Source organism: Myodes glareolus, chromosome 20, assembly GCF_982192425.1.
Source record: "Myodes glareolus chromosome 20, mMyoGla1.1, whole genome shotgun sequence".
Taxonomy (NCBI): Eukaryota; Metazoa; Chordata; class Mammalia; order Rodentia; family Cricetidae; genus Myodes; species Myodes glareolus.
The window spans coordinates 18,359,307-18,375,409 of record NC_142045.1 but is presented as its reverse complement, the minus strand read 5'-3'; the positions used below and the strand labels follow the sequence as shown (position 1 = coordinate 18,375,409).

General features: G+C 45.7%; 1 protein-coding gene across 1 annotated transcript in view; it reads left to right on the top strand.

The window, feature by feature from the left end:
- Positions 1-576: 576 nt before the first annotated feature.
- Positions 577-16,103, top strand: part of Ppm1l (protein phosphatase, Mg2+/Mn2+ dependent 1L) — a 257,090-nt gene continuing 241,563 nt past the window's right edge. Inside the window, exon 1 of the mRNA XM_048424839.3 lies at positions 577-1,122. Coding sequence (XP_048280796.1) covers positions 724-1,122 — 399 coding nt within the window. The 5' untranslated portion in view covers positions 577-723. The remainder of the gene's footprint in view (positions 1,123-16,103) is intronic.

Genomic DNA, 16,103 nt, shown 5'->3' with positions numbered 1-16,103 from the left:
GGCGGGGCCAACGCGTGCGGGGCGGGGCGAGCGGAGCCGGGCGCAGCCGAGCAGAGCCGAGCCGAGCCGAGCCGCGAGGTGCCGGGGAGAGGCAGGCAGAGCCTGCCGGTGGCTCCGCACCCTTCGTGCTGCGTTTCCCGGCTCGCTGTCTCCCTGCCTTTGCCCAGGCGCCCGCAAAACTTTTATTGTCTCGGGCTCCCCCGGGGTGTGTGACGAAATCGCAGCGCTCCGCTGTCGCCACGCTCGCCGGCACCGGCGATCGAGGGGACGTGCAACCCTCGCCCGCCGCCGGGCTCTTGCTCCCTGCGCTTCCTCACCTGCCGATCGCTCCCGGGAATCGCGAGGGGGGACCCCCAAAAGACCCGCGCGGGCGTCGGCTCCCGGAAATTCTGTTCACCGTTGCGGACCCGCTCGGCGCAACTTTAACTTGATTCCTGTCGCCCACCCAGGGCACCCGCGGCGGCCGCCGCCGCCGTCGCTGCGGTCTCACAAAGAGCGCGGGGAAGGAAGGCGGCGCGGGCGGCGGGCACGGGCCTCGGGGCTGCCTAGACAAAAGGGAAACTGCCTTCGCTCTGGGCGCCTGTTCCGACCCGTCGTGGGTTCATCCTCCCGGCCCGGGCTGCCTCTTCGCCTCGGTCCCTGCGGGCTGTGCCCGCAGAGCTCGGACCCTGCGAGCTGCGGGGCGCGCGTCGCTGCTGCTGGTTGGGGCTCTAGGGATAATAAATGATAGAGGATACAATGACTTTGCTGTCTCTGCTGGGTCGCATCATGCGCTACTTCTTGCTGAGACCCGAGACGCTTTTTCTGCTGTGCATCAGCTTGGCTCTGTGGAGTTACTTCTTCCACACCGACGAAGTGAAGACCATCGTCAAGTCCAGCCGGGACGCGGTGAAGATGGTGAAGGGCAAGGTGGCCGAGATTATGCAGAACGATCGCCTTGGAGGACTTGATGTGCTGGAGGCCGAGTTTTCCAAGACCTGGGAGTTCAAGAGCCATAATGTGGCGGTGTACTCCATCCAGGGCCGGAGAGACCATATGGAAGATCGCTTCGAAGTTCTCACCGATTTGGCCAACAAGACGCACCCGTCCATCTTCGGGATCTTCGATGGGCACGGCGGCGAGGTAGGAATTCTCTGGGTCCGTCCGCGTGTAAATAACCGGGCGTCGCGTGCGTGGCGGGGTCGGATCTGGGTGAGAGGGGCGTGGTGATGACCTGGGGTGATGACAGATGTGATTTAAGTTGCCAAGACCCCTCCAAAGAGATCTTGGGGTCCGAGCGTTCAGTGTAGCCGAGACACACACTGGATATTTCGTGCCGTTTTAACACAAACTTACCAAGGTCAGATGCCAGTAATAACTGCTAGTTTTCCGGGGAGAAATAATAGTATATCCAGTGAACTTTGTTTGTCCTCGGGCCTCAGTGTCCTGATTCTAGGGTTTGAGACGAATTAGCTGTCTTTGGTGCACCCCTAAAGGGAAGAAGCCTGCATCTACTGGATAGACTCAGTGAAGGTGAAGGAAGCGGTGACTTCTCTCGTTTCCTTCGCTCTAGGGAAGGACCCCCAGCGGCAACGCTGCGCTTCTTCCCAACTCTGTCAACTTTGCCAGTGCAATAGGACAGGGGACAGAGATACCTCCCTGCTGGTGGGTTTTGGCTGCCTGGTTTTTGGAGAGGTGGCTGTGCTCAGAGCAGACGGTGGCCACATCTGACCTCTGTGCAGTGACCAGCTTGGGGATACCGATGTCTCTTTTCTTCTAAAGGCCTTTGTTAGGGGTTTAATCTGGGAGCAGGAAATGGGCTAAAGCCTGCTTTTAGGTCTTTCTCGCAAATTTCTGACACTGGGTAGTGTGGAGTCTCAGGTTTCCTGGAGGTCCTGCCCTTGGGCCTGTGCCCAGACGCTCTGAGTGTTAAAATGTGGCTACAGAGCTAAGCAGCCGAGTCCTGACATTTGTCTCGGTTGGACACTTGTAACTGTTTGATTGCATCCCGCCCCCCCCCCCCACCTCTTTCTTGGCAGCATTCCTTACCACCTATTCCTTCTCTGCCTCTTCTTCCCCACCACATTCTTACCCATCTTTCTCCTCTGGTTGGACTGGAAGGAACTGGAGGGCTTGTCCTCCTTCTCGGGTGTTTGCGTGTTCTGTGGTCCAGTGGTGTTTTGTTTTTGCTCTTTTTGATAAACACCGAGGAAGCTTTCGACTGGTTACCTTAGCTGCATTCTCCACTCATCATTTGCATATCTTGCCCAGGTATGGTGCCTACCTGCCAACTTTGCCGAGAATGCCAAACAGTTGCAAAGCTTAGATGATAAGACTGGAATTAGACTTTAAGCATTTTTTCCCCATCCTCTCTGCCTGTTTATAATGGGTTCTTCAGAATGAAAGCTTCTCGTTCATTATACTTTTGAAGTCTCCGGGTGGCTTGGAGTGCTCCTCCCCTTGACCACAGAGTAGCTGAAACATGGTATGCTAATTGAGATAGGAGACGTTGCATACTGTGCAAAAAGATACCTGAGTAAGTACCAAGGGTGACAGGGGAATAACTGAGTCATAATGCCGTTTCATGTGCCTGGACCCAGTGCGGTCGAGGGAAACTGATTTTTTTCTGCATGTCAATAATTTAATAAACTTCTATTTATTATCTATCTATAGTAAGACAGTTGATGATAATCTGACTCCGGGTTTGGAAAGTATAGCTCTATAAGTTTTGGTGGAATATCTGAGCTGTAGAACACTGGCCTGGGGTTGTCTAGATGGGACATATTGGCATGATTTGGGCTCACGCTTGGGATTGGATGCTTAGAATCTTTTCACTGGAGTCTTTGAAGACGTGGGAGCTGCAGAGCCGGAAGTTTCAGTTGAGAACTTTCTAGCAGTGCCTGGGGTAGATAAACCACCCAAAAAAAGGGCGTGCTGGAGGCTTCCCTTAACTCAGCATTTTACATGTACGCAACTTTCATTGCATTTTAAGAAAGTATTAACTGAGAAGATGACCATGATTAGCCAAACTGTGAAATGTTTCTTATTGCACCTTTTGTTAAAACGCTTGCTGTTTGTAAAATAGTTAAGGATACCAGGCCTCACAGAAACAGGGCAATTGTTTTAGCCCCTGTTATCACATGCAGTCAGTTCCCTTTGACTTTGTTTTATCTTAAGAAGGTAAAATAGGAAGTGCTATAAATGCGTTATTAGGTTGCTATTAGGATTGGGATAATAACCGATACTACTGAGTGACTTCTCTCTTGTCTCCTTTATTCTCTTGGTCTTCATTTGAAAAAGATCCCAGCATCTAGTTCTTGCTGTTTGCGTTCTTGGCTCCTTTAACATTCACCAGAGGAGGGTGCCACTGTTTGACTTTTTGGATGGTAGTTACAGCCTTTCAGAAAAGGAGCTTTTCCTGAACTGTGAGTTGTGTGTGTACACATGCGCACAAACACACACAGCAAGAGGGTAAATACGTTAAACCTTATTTGTGATAATTCATACTGATAAGACAAGCCATAAAAGTACTGTTGAGATTCAGAAGAGACATGTATATATCCTTGTATATCTCATCCATATATATTGATTTCATCCTGATTTTTAGATGAGGTGCTGATGGCCAGAGACGTGGTGACCTGCTTAAGGCTCTAAGGCTAGTTTGAGGCTTTTGGTTTGTTGGGCTTTTTACTGGTCAAATAAGCTTGCATGTTTATCTGTAGAACTCTCGGGATGACTGACCTCCACTTCTCTTCCCCAGAAATTTCAGACAAATAAGAGAGATAGACTCTTAGAGCAAAAGTGGAAGTATGGTGTTCTGGGGACACAAGAGCAATCTTTTACACCACCCCTCCTTTAACCTCGCGGTGCTGAGCGTACAGGCCTGCGCCACTGTGCCCTATGTGCTTTGACTTGGAATCTCTGTGACTTAGTAGCAGCCGTGACCTCGGGCCAGTTGCTTAAGCTGCTTTTTCTAGGAGTATTTTATCCAAAAAGAAATGAATGTAAGGGGAATCCTCTTCAGCTGAACTGTGTCTTAGCTGGACATAGTCAGTGGGGAGAAGCAGCTGGAAGTCCGCCGTGGTGAGGCAGTGATAACCAAGGGAACCATGGTTTGCCTGTGCGACAGTCACAGCTTTTGTTGGGCACTCATAACTAATCTGTGTAGGCATTCCTCACATTCTCTGTGTCCTCTTTCTAATGTTTGGTAAACGTCTGATGATTATTTAAGGATTCTATGAACATCGAGAAAGTAGCCCTCTGGACTCAGGCTCATGTTTTCTGATTACTGGAAAGGAATATCCCCTATGGTCAATTAATAAATTGGAGTCTGATTAGTACTTAAATCTGCTATGAGTTGAGTTAGCATATTCAGCAGGTTTTTGTTTTTCTTGCACAAACGCATCTCCGTACTTGTGCTGAAGACTAGACTGGATGACTAGGATTTCATTTAGATGTTTAAGGTCTAAAAGGGCTTCATCTCTATAATCCAATGGACCAGGCTGTTAGTTTTATTCTCTTGGACCCTTGAAACATCCTATTCACCACAGTATGGACAGATGGTTGACTGCTTATGAAGTGTATCTGCAGCTATGGCCGTGATTTTCTTGTGTAACATAAGTGTAACTTGTGTAACAAGTGAAGCTCAGATTGTGTCAGTAGAGAGAAAGGTTGCTAGTTTTAAACTTCAAGAACATCAGCTAGGGACGGAGCATGGTGGCCCAAACCTTTAGTGCCAACCACGTGGGAGGCAGAGGCAGGTGAATTTCTGTGAGTTCAAGGCCAATGTGATCTACACAGTGAGTTGCTATGTAGTGAGACCCCGTCTCAAAACAAACAAACAAACAAACAAACAAACAAGAGACAGACAGAAAACCAACCAAACAACCAACCAAACAAATAAAAATAAAAATATATCATCTAGGAATATTATTGGTAGTGTGTTTACCTATAATTTTACCCGCAGGCAAAAGGCATCTTGTCTTTTTGTTGTTGTTTTAAAGTGCTGTATAGAAGAAAACCTACCAATCCTTTGCAATTTTAGCCAAAATCTATCTAGGTGATTGGATTGTTTTCTGCATTCCTGTATTAAAGGTTGCATATATCTTCACACATAGCTTGAGAACATTTGAATTTCGTATCAGAAAAGAGCGTACCTCAAGTGTTCCAGTCCTGAGGCTTAGCTGAGAAACCCTGTAGGCTCGCCTGCAGGATCTAGGCTCAGATAAAAGACCATGTAGGCTCGCCTGCAAGATCCAGGCTCAGATAAGAGACCATGTCGCTTGTCTGCAGGATCCAGGCTCAGTTGAGAAACCACGTAGGCTTGTCTGCAGGATCCAGGCTCTGCTGAGAAACCATGTAGGCTTGCCTGAAGGATTCAGGCACCCAGGTCACAATTCTCATCAGTAATACTTGTTTTGAGCCAGCCTTTCCTCTGAGAATGTCACAAAACCGTAGACATATCACAGACATCGACATCAAACTTTGTTTATTTTCAAAGTCAAGTGGTGTATCCAGCCTCTGTATTTCAAGTTTTTTTTTTCCCAGTCAGAATGGAGTCTAGACCCACAAGGAGTTTTGTAACTGGGTTTCTTTTTGGAACAGCTGCTTGTATTCTCCAGAGTGTGCACTCCTTCTCCAGCGTGTGCACATCTTCTCCAGTGTGTGTACATCTTTTCCAGCATGTGCACATCTTCTCCAGCATGTGCATTCCTTCTCCAGAGTGTGCACTCTTTCTCTAGTGTGTGCACTTCTTCTCTAGCATGTACACTTCTTCTCTAGTGTGTGCACTTCTCCAGCGTTTGCACATCTTCTCCAGCATGTGCACTTCTTCACCAGCATGTGCATTTCTCCAGTGTGTGCATTTCTCCAGTGTGTGCACTCCTCCAGCATGTGCACTTCTCCAGTGTGTGCCCTCCTTCTCCAGTGTGTGCCCTCCTTCTCCAGTGTGTGCACTTCTCCAGTGTGTGCACTTCTTCTCTAGTGTGTGCATTTCTTCTCCAGTGTGTGCACTCCTTCTCCAGTGTGTGCCCTCCTTCTCCAGTGTGTGTACTTCTTCTCCAGTGCGTGCACTCCTTCTCCAGTGTGTGTACTCCTTCTCCAGTGTGTGCCCTCCTTTTCCAGTGTGTGCACTTCTTCTCCAGTGTGTGTACTTCTCCAGTGTGTGCACTCCTTCTCCAGTGTGTGCACTTCTTCAGTGTGTGCACTTCTTCTCCAGTGTGTGCACTTCTTCTCCAGTGCGTGCACTCCTTCTCCAGTGTGTGCCCTCCTTTTCCAGTGTGTGCCCTCCTTTTCCAGTGTGTGCACTTCTTCTCCAGTGTGTGTACTTCTCCAGTGTGTGCACTTCTTCTCCAGTGTGTGCACTTCTTCTCCAGTGTGTGCCCTCCTTCTCCAGTGTGTGCACTTCACCAGCGTGTGCACTTCTTCTCCAGTGCGTGCACTCCTTCTCCAGTGCGTGCACTCCTTCTCCAGTGTGTGTACTCCTTCTCCAGTGTGTGCCCTCCTTTTCCAGTGTGTGCATTTCTTCTCCAGTGTGTGTACTTCTCCAGTGTGTGCACTCCTTCTCCAGTGTGTGCACTTCTTCTCCAGTGTGTGCCCTCCTTCTCCAGTGTGTGCACTTCTCCAGTGTGTGCACTTCTTCTCCAGTGTGTGCCCTCCTTCTCCCGTGTGTGCACTTCTCCAGTGTGTGCACTTCTTCTCCCGTGTGTGCACTTCTCCAGTGTGTGCACTCCTTCTCCAGTATGTGCATTTCTTCTCCAGCGTGTGCACTTCTTCTCCAGCGTGTGTACTCATCTACTTGTGTGCTGTCACTTGGCCTGTGAGGGTTGTTATTAGGAATGTCTTCCAAAGACGTGACAGATGAGCCACAAGGATGTTATTGAGGATTTTGGAGCATTACATAGCACCCTTTCTGTAAAGACCCCGCTACCTTCTTGTTTGCATCTTAAGGGTGCTGGATCATGTAACCTACTCACCCTGTATCTTTTGCTGCTAGAAGTGCTGAGAGCCAAAGCTCTGTCCTCTAGGAAAAGTGTGGTCCTTTATAGAATACATTCATTTGGCATGCTAACCTCACTCCCAGGATAGCTTATCTTTTCTACATTCAATTTCTCTTTGTCCCACTTTTCTCCTTCTCCCTTTATATATGTCACTTTATTATCTCGTGGTATTGTATGTACTTATGTGAGATTCATTGACTCCCTCTGAAATAAGATATAGCTCTAACTAGATAAATTACACATGGTACAGTCAGTGATCTGCTCTTCAGACATTATAACTGAGGTTAGTAAATGCTTAGCTCTCACATTGTGGTGTACAAGAGACCCGGGGGTTTACTGAGGAGAAATGCTTTAGGGCCTAAGAGAAAATAAAGATGATTTTGGCTTTAAATGGTTCATTAACATTTTTCAAAACAAAACAATCCTTTTTTTTTTTCTTCAATGAGATCCTCTCTTCTGTTCGTCTGTTCTCGGGAACATCTTGGCAAGTGAATGTAGGAGACTAGCTGTGTCCTTGTGCATCTTCTAAACTAATAATAAAGCCAGTTCAATGGCTTCAACAGCCTTTATCTGTGTGGTCTTCCACGTGTGGAAAACAGGGTTAAGCTGTGTGATGTCCAAAGATGAGTCAGTGTATTCTCTGCCCATAGGAAGCATTTGTGTGTGCGCATATGCATGCATGTTTGTGATGGGCATGTATATTTCCCAGTGTGTGTGTATTCACACACTTGTACTTGCATGTATGTCTGAATATGTATCTAGAGCCTAGAAATTGATGTCAGGTGAATCATTCTGCACTTTAGTTACTGAGGCAGGGTCTTTCATTGATTCTGGACCTTGCTAATTTGGCCATCTATCTAGCCAGCTTGCCCACAGGACTGCCTGTCTATGACTCCTGAGTGCTGGATTATAGATGGGCCATCGCACCTACCTGGTTTTCTTGTGTGTGTTTGTAATCCAAATTCTGGCCCACAGGCCTGTGTGGCAAGCGCTTTGTCCACAGAACTATGTCCCCAGCTCTCCAGGAAGCTCTGTCTAACTTGGGGAGGTGAAATAGTTTAGAATCTGAGAGCTACATAGTACCCATCAGCCTTCCTATGTGGTTGCATGTCTGAGAGAGCTTACAGGAATAATCTGGGATACTTGTGAGAAGAAACTGACATCCATGGTATCCTAGTGGTTTAGTTGAGGCTGAGTGGAGGGAGAAGGGGAAGATAACAGTTCGGGTAGAAGTAGTGTAAATGGTTCAGAGGGAGCAAACTGCAGAGTTAGATGAGAGAAAAGTAGATGGCCTCGTTGCGTAGATCAGACTTTAGTCAACAGCTGTCATCTTGGAAACCCATCCACTGTGTTTCCTGTATTTGAATACTGTCCATTTTGATATCCACGATGGTTTTACGTTACCTATTTTATTTTAAGAGCATTTATTTGGAAAGTAAACTTCTCAGCACTGGGAGCTGGTGATCCATCAAATCAAATTCTTGGGCATCAACTTTGTGTAGAGCTGTCACCATCCTGATGGAGTAGAATGGTTCTACGAAGGCTCTCCCAGTTTCCAGTTCTTTTGGAGTCTCTTTGTCCTCCATCCCATTTATTTATTTATTTATTTATTTATTTATTTATTTATTTATTGACAGTGTCTTCCTATATGGTCTAGGCTGGCCCCTCATTCAAGATCCTCCTCTTTTAGCCCCTTTGCTTTTTAAAATCAGAAAAGTGACTTAGAAAATTTAACTGACATGCATGATTGGAAGTCCAGCAAGCTGTCTCACAGTGGGAGGGTACTGTAGTGATGGAGGATACTGTAGTGATGGAGGATACTGTAGTGATGGAGGATACTGTAGTGATGGAGGATGCTGTAGTGATGAGGAGGATACTGTAGTGATGGAGGATACTGTAGTGATGGAGGATGCTGTAGTGATGAGGAGGGTACTGTAGTGATGGGGAGGGTACTGTAGTGATGGAGGATACTGTACTGATGGAGGATACTGTAGTGATGGAGGATGCTGTAGTGATGAGGAGGATACTGTAGTGATGAGGAGGATACTGTAGTGATGGAGGATACTGTAGTGATGAGGAGGGTACTGTAGTGATGGAGGGTGCTGTAGTGATGGAGGATGCTGTAGTGATGAGGAGGATACTGTAGTGATGGAGGGTACTGTAGTGATGGAGGATACTGTAGTGATGGGGAGGGTACTGTAGTGATGGAGGATACTGTAGTGATGGGGAGGGTACTGTAGTGATGGAGGATACTGTAGTGATGGGGAGGATACTGTAGTGATGGGGAGGATACTGTAGTGATGGGGAGGGTACTGTAGTGATGGAGGGTACTGTAGTGATGGGGAGGATACTGTAGTGATGGGGAGGGTACTGTAGTGATGGAGGATACTGTAGTGATGGAGGATACTGTAGTGATGGAGGATACTGTAGTGATGGAGGATACTGTAGTGATGGAGGATACTGTAGTGATGGAGGATACTGTAGTGATGGAGGATACTGTAGTGATGGGGAGGGTACTGTAGTGATGGGGAGGGTACTGTAGTGATGGGGAGGATACTGTAGTGATGGGGAGGGTACTGTAGTGATGGAGGATACTGTAGTGATGGAGGATACTGTAGTGATGGAGGATACTGTAGTGATGGGGAGGGTACTGTAGTGATGGGGAGGATACTGTAGTGATGGAGGATACTGTAGTGATGGGGAGGGTACTGTAGTGATGGAGGATACTGTAGTGATGGGGAGGGTACTGTAGTGATGGGGAAGATACTGTAGTGATGGAGGATACTGTAGTGATGGGGAGGGTACTGTAGTGATGGGGAGGATACTGTAGTGATGGGGAGGGTACTGTAGTGATGGAGGATACTGTAGTGATGGAGGATACTGTAGTGATGGAGGATACTGTAGTGATGGAGGATACTGTAGTGATGGGGAGGGTACTGTAGTGATGGGGGATGCTGTAGTGATGGGGGATACTGTAGTGATGGGGAGGTACTGTAGTAATGCTATTTTCAAAAGAACCTGGATGGGAATATTAGTCACTTTCCTGGTACCATGACAGAAGTCTCCGAGAAAATCCCAGACCCTCTTACAGGAAGAGCGATCTATATTGGGTCATGTTTCCTAGGTCTCAGCTAGGTCTCAGTCCAGCTTCATTGCTTTTATCTATGGCAGAGTAGAAATGTCACGGCACAAGGACTGTCATGGAGGAAGGGTCAGGCAGATGATACCTGCATTTCATGGCAGCCAGCAACATGAGAGGAGGATACTGGAACAACATATACCGTCCAAAGACGTGCGTTTGGTCACCTACTTCCTCCACCTGGGTTCTACTCAGAACAGCCTAATTAGCTGTGAGCTCATTGATAGGTTAATTAGCACCTTCATGGTCCAATCACTTCATCATCTTGACGGCAAGTAGGGACTAAGCCATCAACATATGTCCCGCCAGGGGATATTTTGTATTGAAACCACACACACCACACACACACACACACACACACACACACACACACACCCTTTTTTTGTCTTAGGGATCAAACTCAGGACTTTGTGCATGTTACGTAAGTCTGTAATTTATTACTAAGCTCTGTCTTTAATCCTCTACCCAATTTCTCTCCTCTTCCTTCTCCCTCCCTGGACAGGGTCTCACTCTGTAACCCTGGCTGTCCTGGAACTCACTTTGTAGACCAGAGAGATCCACGTGCCGCTGCCTCCCGAGCCACAGGGTGGCTGTTTTTAGTTTTCTGAGAAGCCTCTATAGAGGCTGCACACAGTTTGTGTTCCCACCAGCAGTTATAAGGGGTCCCTCACCTTGTGTTATTGCCAGTTTTTACCTGACAGCTTTTCTCTTTTCTCCTCTTCACGGTAGCCATCCTATTAGATAGACTTTAAATGCTGTTTGAATTTTTCCCCCCTGGTGTCTATAGCTGTTCAACATTTTTCATATCTTTACTGGACATCATACTTTATCTTTTGAAAACTATCTGATCATTCCATTAGTCCGTTTATTGATTGAATAGTTGGATATTTGGTATTTATTTTTTTGGAATATTTGTAATTTTGGACTTTACGTCACCACCGCCGTGCAGCTAGCAAAGTCTTCCTCCCGGGTTGCAAGCTCTCTCTCCTGACTCAGTTTGCTGTGCAGGCACTTTTTCTTGTCACATGACCCCATTTTCAGTTCTTGGTCTAATTTCCAGAACTACTGAAGTCCTTTGTCCTTTGCAGACAGTCTCTGCTTATGTCTTGTAGTGTTTTCTGGGATAACTTTTGGAATTTCAGGACATGTATTAAGGTCTTTTATCAATTTCAGCTGAGTTTTGTGCAAAGAGAGGCCGAGGATCTGGTTTCATCCTTCTGCATGCAGTGTTCAGTTTCCCCAGCACCGTTTATTGAAGAGGACCATGGATAGCTAAGTTAGCCCTGGGAAGCAAGCCAGTAACAGCCTTACCCCATGGTCCAGTCCAAATTCTTCCTGCCTTGAGTTCGCTTCTTGCCTTCTTTCTGTGATGGCTGTGACCTATGAGCCAGGTAGATCTTATCTACCCTAAGATGCTTTGGATCAGTGTTTAGCGTAGAAACAGAAAGCAAACTCGGACAGTGGTGTTCACAATATTTTTACGTGTTATCTAATTTTAATTTAATTAATTTAGTTTTAATTTTCATAAGAGCACATCAGATAGTTACTAAATTACTCCCATTTTATAGATGTGGACATTAAGAAACCAATGGATTAAGTAGTTCACTCATATTTCCTTGTAGACTGTAGGTGGTGAAACTAGAATCTGAAGCTGAGCTTCAAGCTTTTATGTGTCCTTGGGCTGGAGAGGTGGCTCAGTGGGTAAGGGAACTTGCTGCAGGAGGTATTTATGTCCCCAAAGTCTGTGCTGTTAGTTTCTGATTGAAGCTCTACAGGGCAGTAGAACACAGGTGGTTGTTGGTCTGTACCGTTATTGCCTGTGTCGTCTTACTTTGCTCAACAGTATTCCAGATGTTTTCTATGACCGTGACGTTATGTGTTCTTGCAAACCTCAGTAGGGGCATGACATTTATTTTAAACCTTCACGATCAGTCTCCATGTTTGAGAGTCATGTATGGCGGAGAGAGACTTGATAGCACAAAGCCCTGCTTTGACCTCTATACGTCTGCTTCCCAGCTCACACACAAGCAATGAGAACAATGGCCGTAACATGTTGGGTAGAGCTTCCCCTTGGCAAAGCACAAACACCTTTTAAATATTCGCAGAGACGAGATTTATACATTGTGATAAACTGATGTGTTTTCCATGAAGTAGAAGTCTGTGAACTGTGACAAAGTTGGGTTTGAGATATGAAGAGATAATATTTTACTTAAATGGATCTCAAAGACTGCTTTTCTGAAAATAGTTTATATTTGTGCTGGTTAGTTGTTTGTTTGTTTCTGTCAACTGGACATAAGCTGGGTCATCTGGAAAGAGGAAGCGCCACTGAGAAGATGTTTTCCTTCTTCATAGTCTGTGGAGCGTTTTTCTTGATAAGCTATCAGTGTGGGAGGGCCTAGCCCGCTGTGGGTGGTGGCACCCCTGGGTAGGTGATCCTAGGGGCTATAAGAAAGCAAACTGAACAAGCCAGGAGAAGGAAGCCGGTAAGCAGCACCACTCCATGGCCTCTACTTTAGTTTCTACATCCAGGTTTTTGCCTTGAGTTCTTGCTTTGCCCTCCTTCCATGATTGATGAACTATAATGTATAAGCCAAAATAAACTGGTGATTGATTATAAACTCTAAGCCGAACAAACTCTTCCCCAAGTTGCTTTTGGTCATGGTGTGTTCTGACAGTGATAGAAACCTAACTAGAATAATATTGTTTTCTCTGGCTTGGAAATAGAAACCAATCCAATGAAATCTTAGCTGCCTCTACCATTTTTAGGATATGACAGGACTTTTATAGTTGAGCATGTTAAGAACAACTTTTTTTCTTCCATCCCCAAAGGACAAGGGAGTTCCTAGGCACAGGGCTCCTGAAGGTATTTGAGGGCCCACGTGTGGCACCCACACTGCACAGCAGCACCAGCTGCAGAGACCCATTTTCTAATGGCATGAAAACCATCCACCCCCGCCCCCTGCCCATCTACAAATCCACAGGAAGATCCCTAGCTTGTTCAGAGACGCAGTCCTTTTTAGACACATTGTCTGCATCCGTGCCCTTCCCACCTGCTTTTGTACAATCTGTGCGTCCCTGCTGCTGGATCAGTGACCAGCTGTGCATGGCACACCAAGTCAGAAAATCTGACTTCCCTAAAGGAACCCAACACTTGTACGTGTGCTTTCCAATCTTAGTATTCTAGACTTTGGTTGTTACAAAGGTCGGTGGGCATTTAATGCCCTGTAGCAGTAAGTCTTAATAGTTCACTCTGCTTTTAATAATAAGGGAGACTATATGGAATATCACGTTTAGATAGTAGAGGTGTTAATCTGAAACCTGCTATTTACAAAAAAATATTTCATTAGTTATTGGATGTGATAGCTCGCACCTTTAATCCTAGCGTTTGGTAGGCAGAGGCAGGCAGATTTCTGAGTTTGAGGTGTGATCTGTGGGTTCGAGGGTTACATAGTGAGACCTTATCTCAAAAATAAAACAAACTCTCTTGAAAGATTTGTCAGATTGTCCATAAAGAACAGCATGCATCATATATATATATATATATATATAAATATGTGTTATCCAAAGTAAAGTTATAGACATAACTTTATAGTGTTTTAAATGACACGAAAGAGTTATCTTGGACATCTGTAGATTGGCTAATGGTACCACTTCTCTGTACCTTCAGTATAATAGTTGAGTAAATGAACAATAGTCTGAGGTTTTCAGGCACCAATAGGCATTTTTTTAAAAAAGAAGAATGTCTTACGTCTTTCTGTATATGAACACTTTGAGAAAATCTGTTCTGCACGTTTCAGTCAAAGATACAAAACAGAATAAATAGGAGCTTTTGGAGTTAGTAGTAAGATGAATGTGTCTGATGGTTTTAAAAGTCGGTTCGGGAAGATGCTGATAATGCCATATTAGAGGTGTTATTTTTAACCAGGCATCGCTTCGGTGCCAGAGGGGATTTAGAGATGGGCACCAGCCTGGCAATTTATACTCAGAGTACAAAGAAGTTTATGTTTGCCTTTTTTCCTCCCTGTGACCTGAGGCCCGAGGGGGATCTCATTCTCCAATGTTTTCAGAAGAGAGAGCAGAGGGCATTCTGTCCCTTGGTCTGCCTTCCTGGCAACTCTGCTGAGCATGGCTATGGTACGTTCAGGTCTAACCTGTTTTGGTAAAAGTCTTGTTCTGGGTTTGTCTAAGTGTGAGACTCAAAGGCCAGCTAATAACTCTGGGAGCGGAAGCTTCTGTTCTTAGCAGAGGGATCCGAAGGGACTCTTAAGACCTGAGAACTGACAACCGACAGAGAAGCTCTCTCTGCCCTCATGTTAGCGTCAGCCTCCCGTGGTCCACAGAACCTCCTAGAGACAGAAAGTGTTTAGTCCGAAGCTGTTGTAATACAAACAGATTCAGACATGAAAAACTGCAGGCAGGCATGTATCTTGGAATATTGCTTCAGAGGAAATTCTTTGAAAAGACAAATAGATTTTTTTTTGTCCCCTCTGAGAAAAGGTTCCTCTGTATAGAGAAACCTTGTCTTGAAAAAAACAAAATAGAGTAAACGTTGTGTTCCTGAGAGAAACCCTCATCTCTAGAAAAGTAGGGATAAAGGCAACCATTTTCTTCATTAAAAAACATTGACGTTGATATTATTTAGTCATGGCGCACATACCAGTGTTTCAGGTGTCACTGAGGCATGGGAGAAGTACAGTGGGTTCCTTATTTAATGCGTACAGTGTGATCGGCGTGTACAGAGTTCTGGAACCATCCCTGCAGTCAGTATAGCACACGGATCTCACTGTTGGGTCTCTTTTAGGATTTGAGCTAAAGGCAATCTTTTCTCTGTCCTACCCCTGCCCTCCATCATGAGGCAAATGTTAGTCTGCCTTTGGCTAGTATAAATAGCTTTTTTAAATGTAATTTTATGTAAATGGGAGCACACAGTGTATGTTTTTTCCTTTCAGCATATCCAGCACAATCATTTTGAGAGTCCTGTTATTTCACCTTCCAGTAATTCATTCACTTGTAAAATAGTACTCTATTTTATAGTTCATCCATGGAACTTTTGAAGAAAGATTTGTTTATTTTTATTTTATGGGTGTGTATTTTGCCTGTATGTATGCATATATGTATAGACATACATATGCATACATATGTACACCATATGTGTGCCTTGTGTCATTGGAGGTCAGAAGAGGATGATGTCATATGCCCTGGAACTAGAGTTATGGACTATCATGAACCACCATGTGGGCACTAGAAATGGAATCTGGGTCTTCTGTGGGGGCAGCCAGTGCTCTCAGCCACTGAGCCATTGAATCTGGGTCATCAGAGGGGATGGCGTCTATCCATTTTTATTCCTGAGTTGCGTTCTAGTGTATGAACACTTCAAACATTCTTAAAAATATGCCAGGTGGCGGCATCATGACCCTCTAGTCCTAGCACACAGGAGGCAGAGGCAGGCAGATTTCTGAGCTCAAGGCCAGTCTGATCTACAAAGTGAGTTCTAAGATAGCCAGGGCTACGCAGGGAAATCCTGTTTTGAAAAACAAACAAACAAACAAACAAACTTGTTAGGCATTTGAGTTTTCGGTTGTGGAGACTGACATACAAACCTTTGTGTGGGCACATGCTTCCACTTCTCTTGGGGGCCTGCTTGGGTTGCTTGGGTTGTCTTGGAGGTCCAAGTTTTCTAAGGGAAAGAAGTGGGAGCCATAGCCTGTCCTGTTGAAAGGAGAGGGACCCAGAGATGCGCCCTAGAGTAAGCATAGAAGGATGTGCACAGGAACCAAGAAGTCAGATGGAATGAAGTGTAGGAGAAAAGATTAAGGCCCCAAACTATTGAAGACTTGGTTTCTTAAAACTCGGCTTTCTTGTATTCCAGGTTCAAATCCAAGGGAGGCTGCCCTTGGGCAATGGCCTGGCTGCACACCAGCACACTGTTTCTCCTGCCTAACTAAGTGTCTTCTTGTGTGACGCTTTTCAGCACAGGGCTTCGAAAC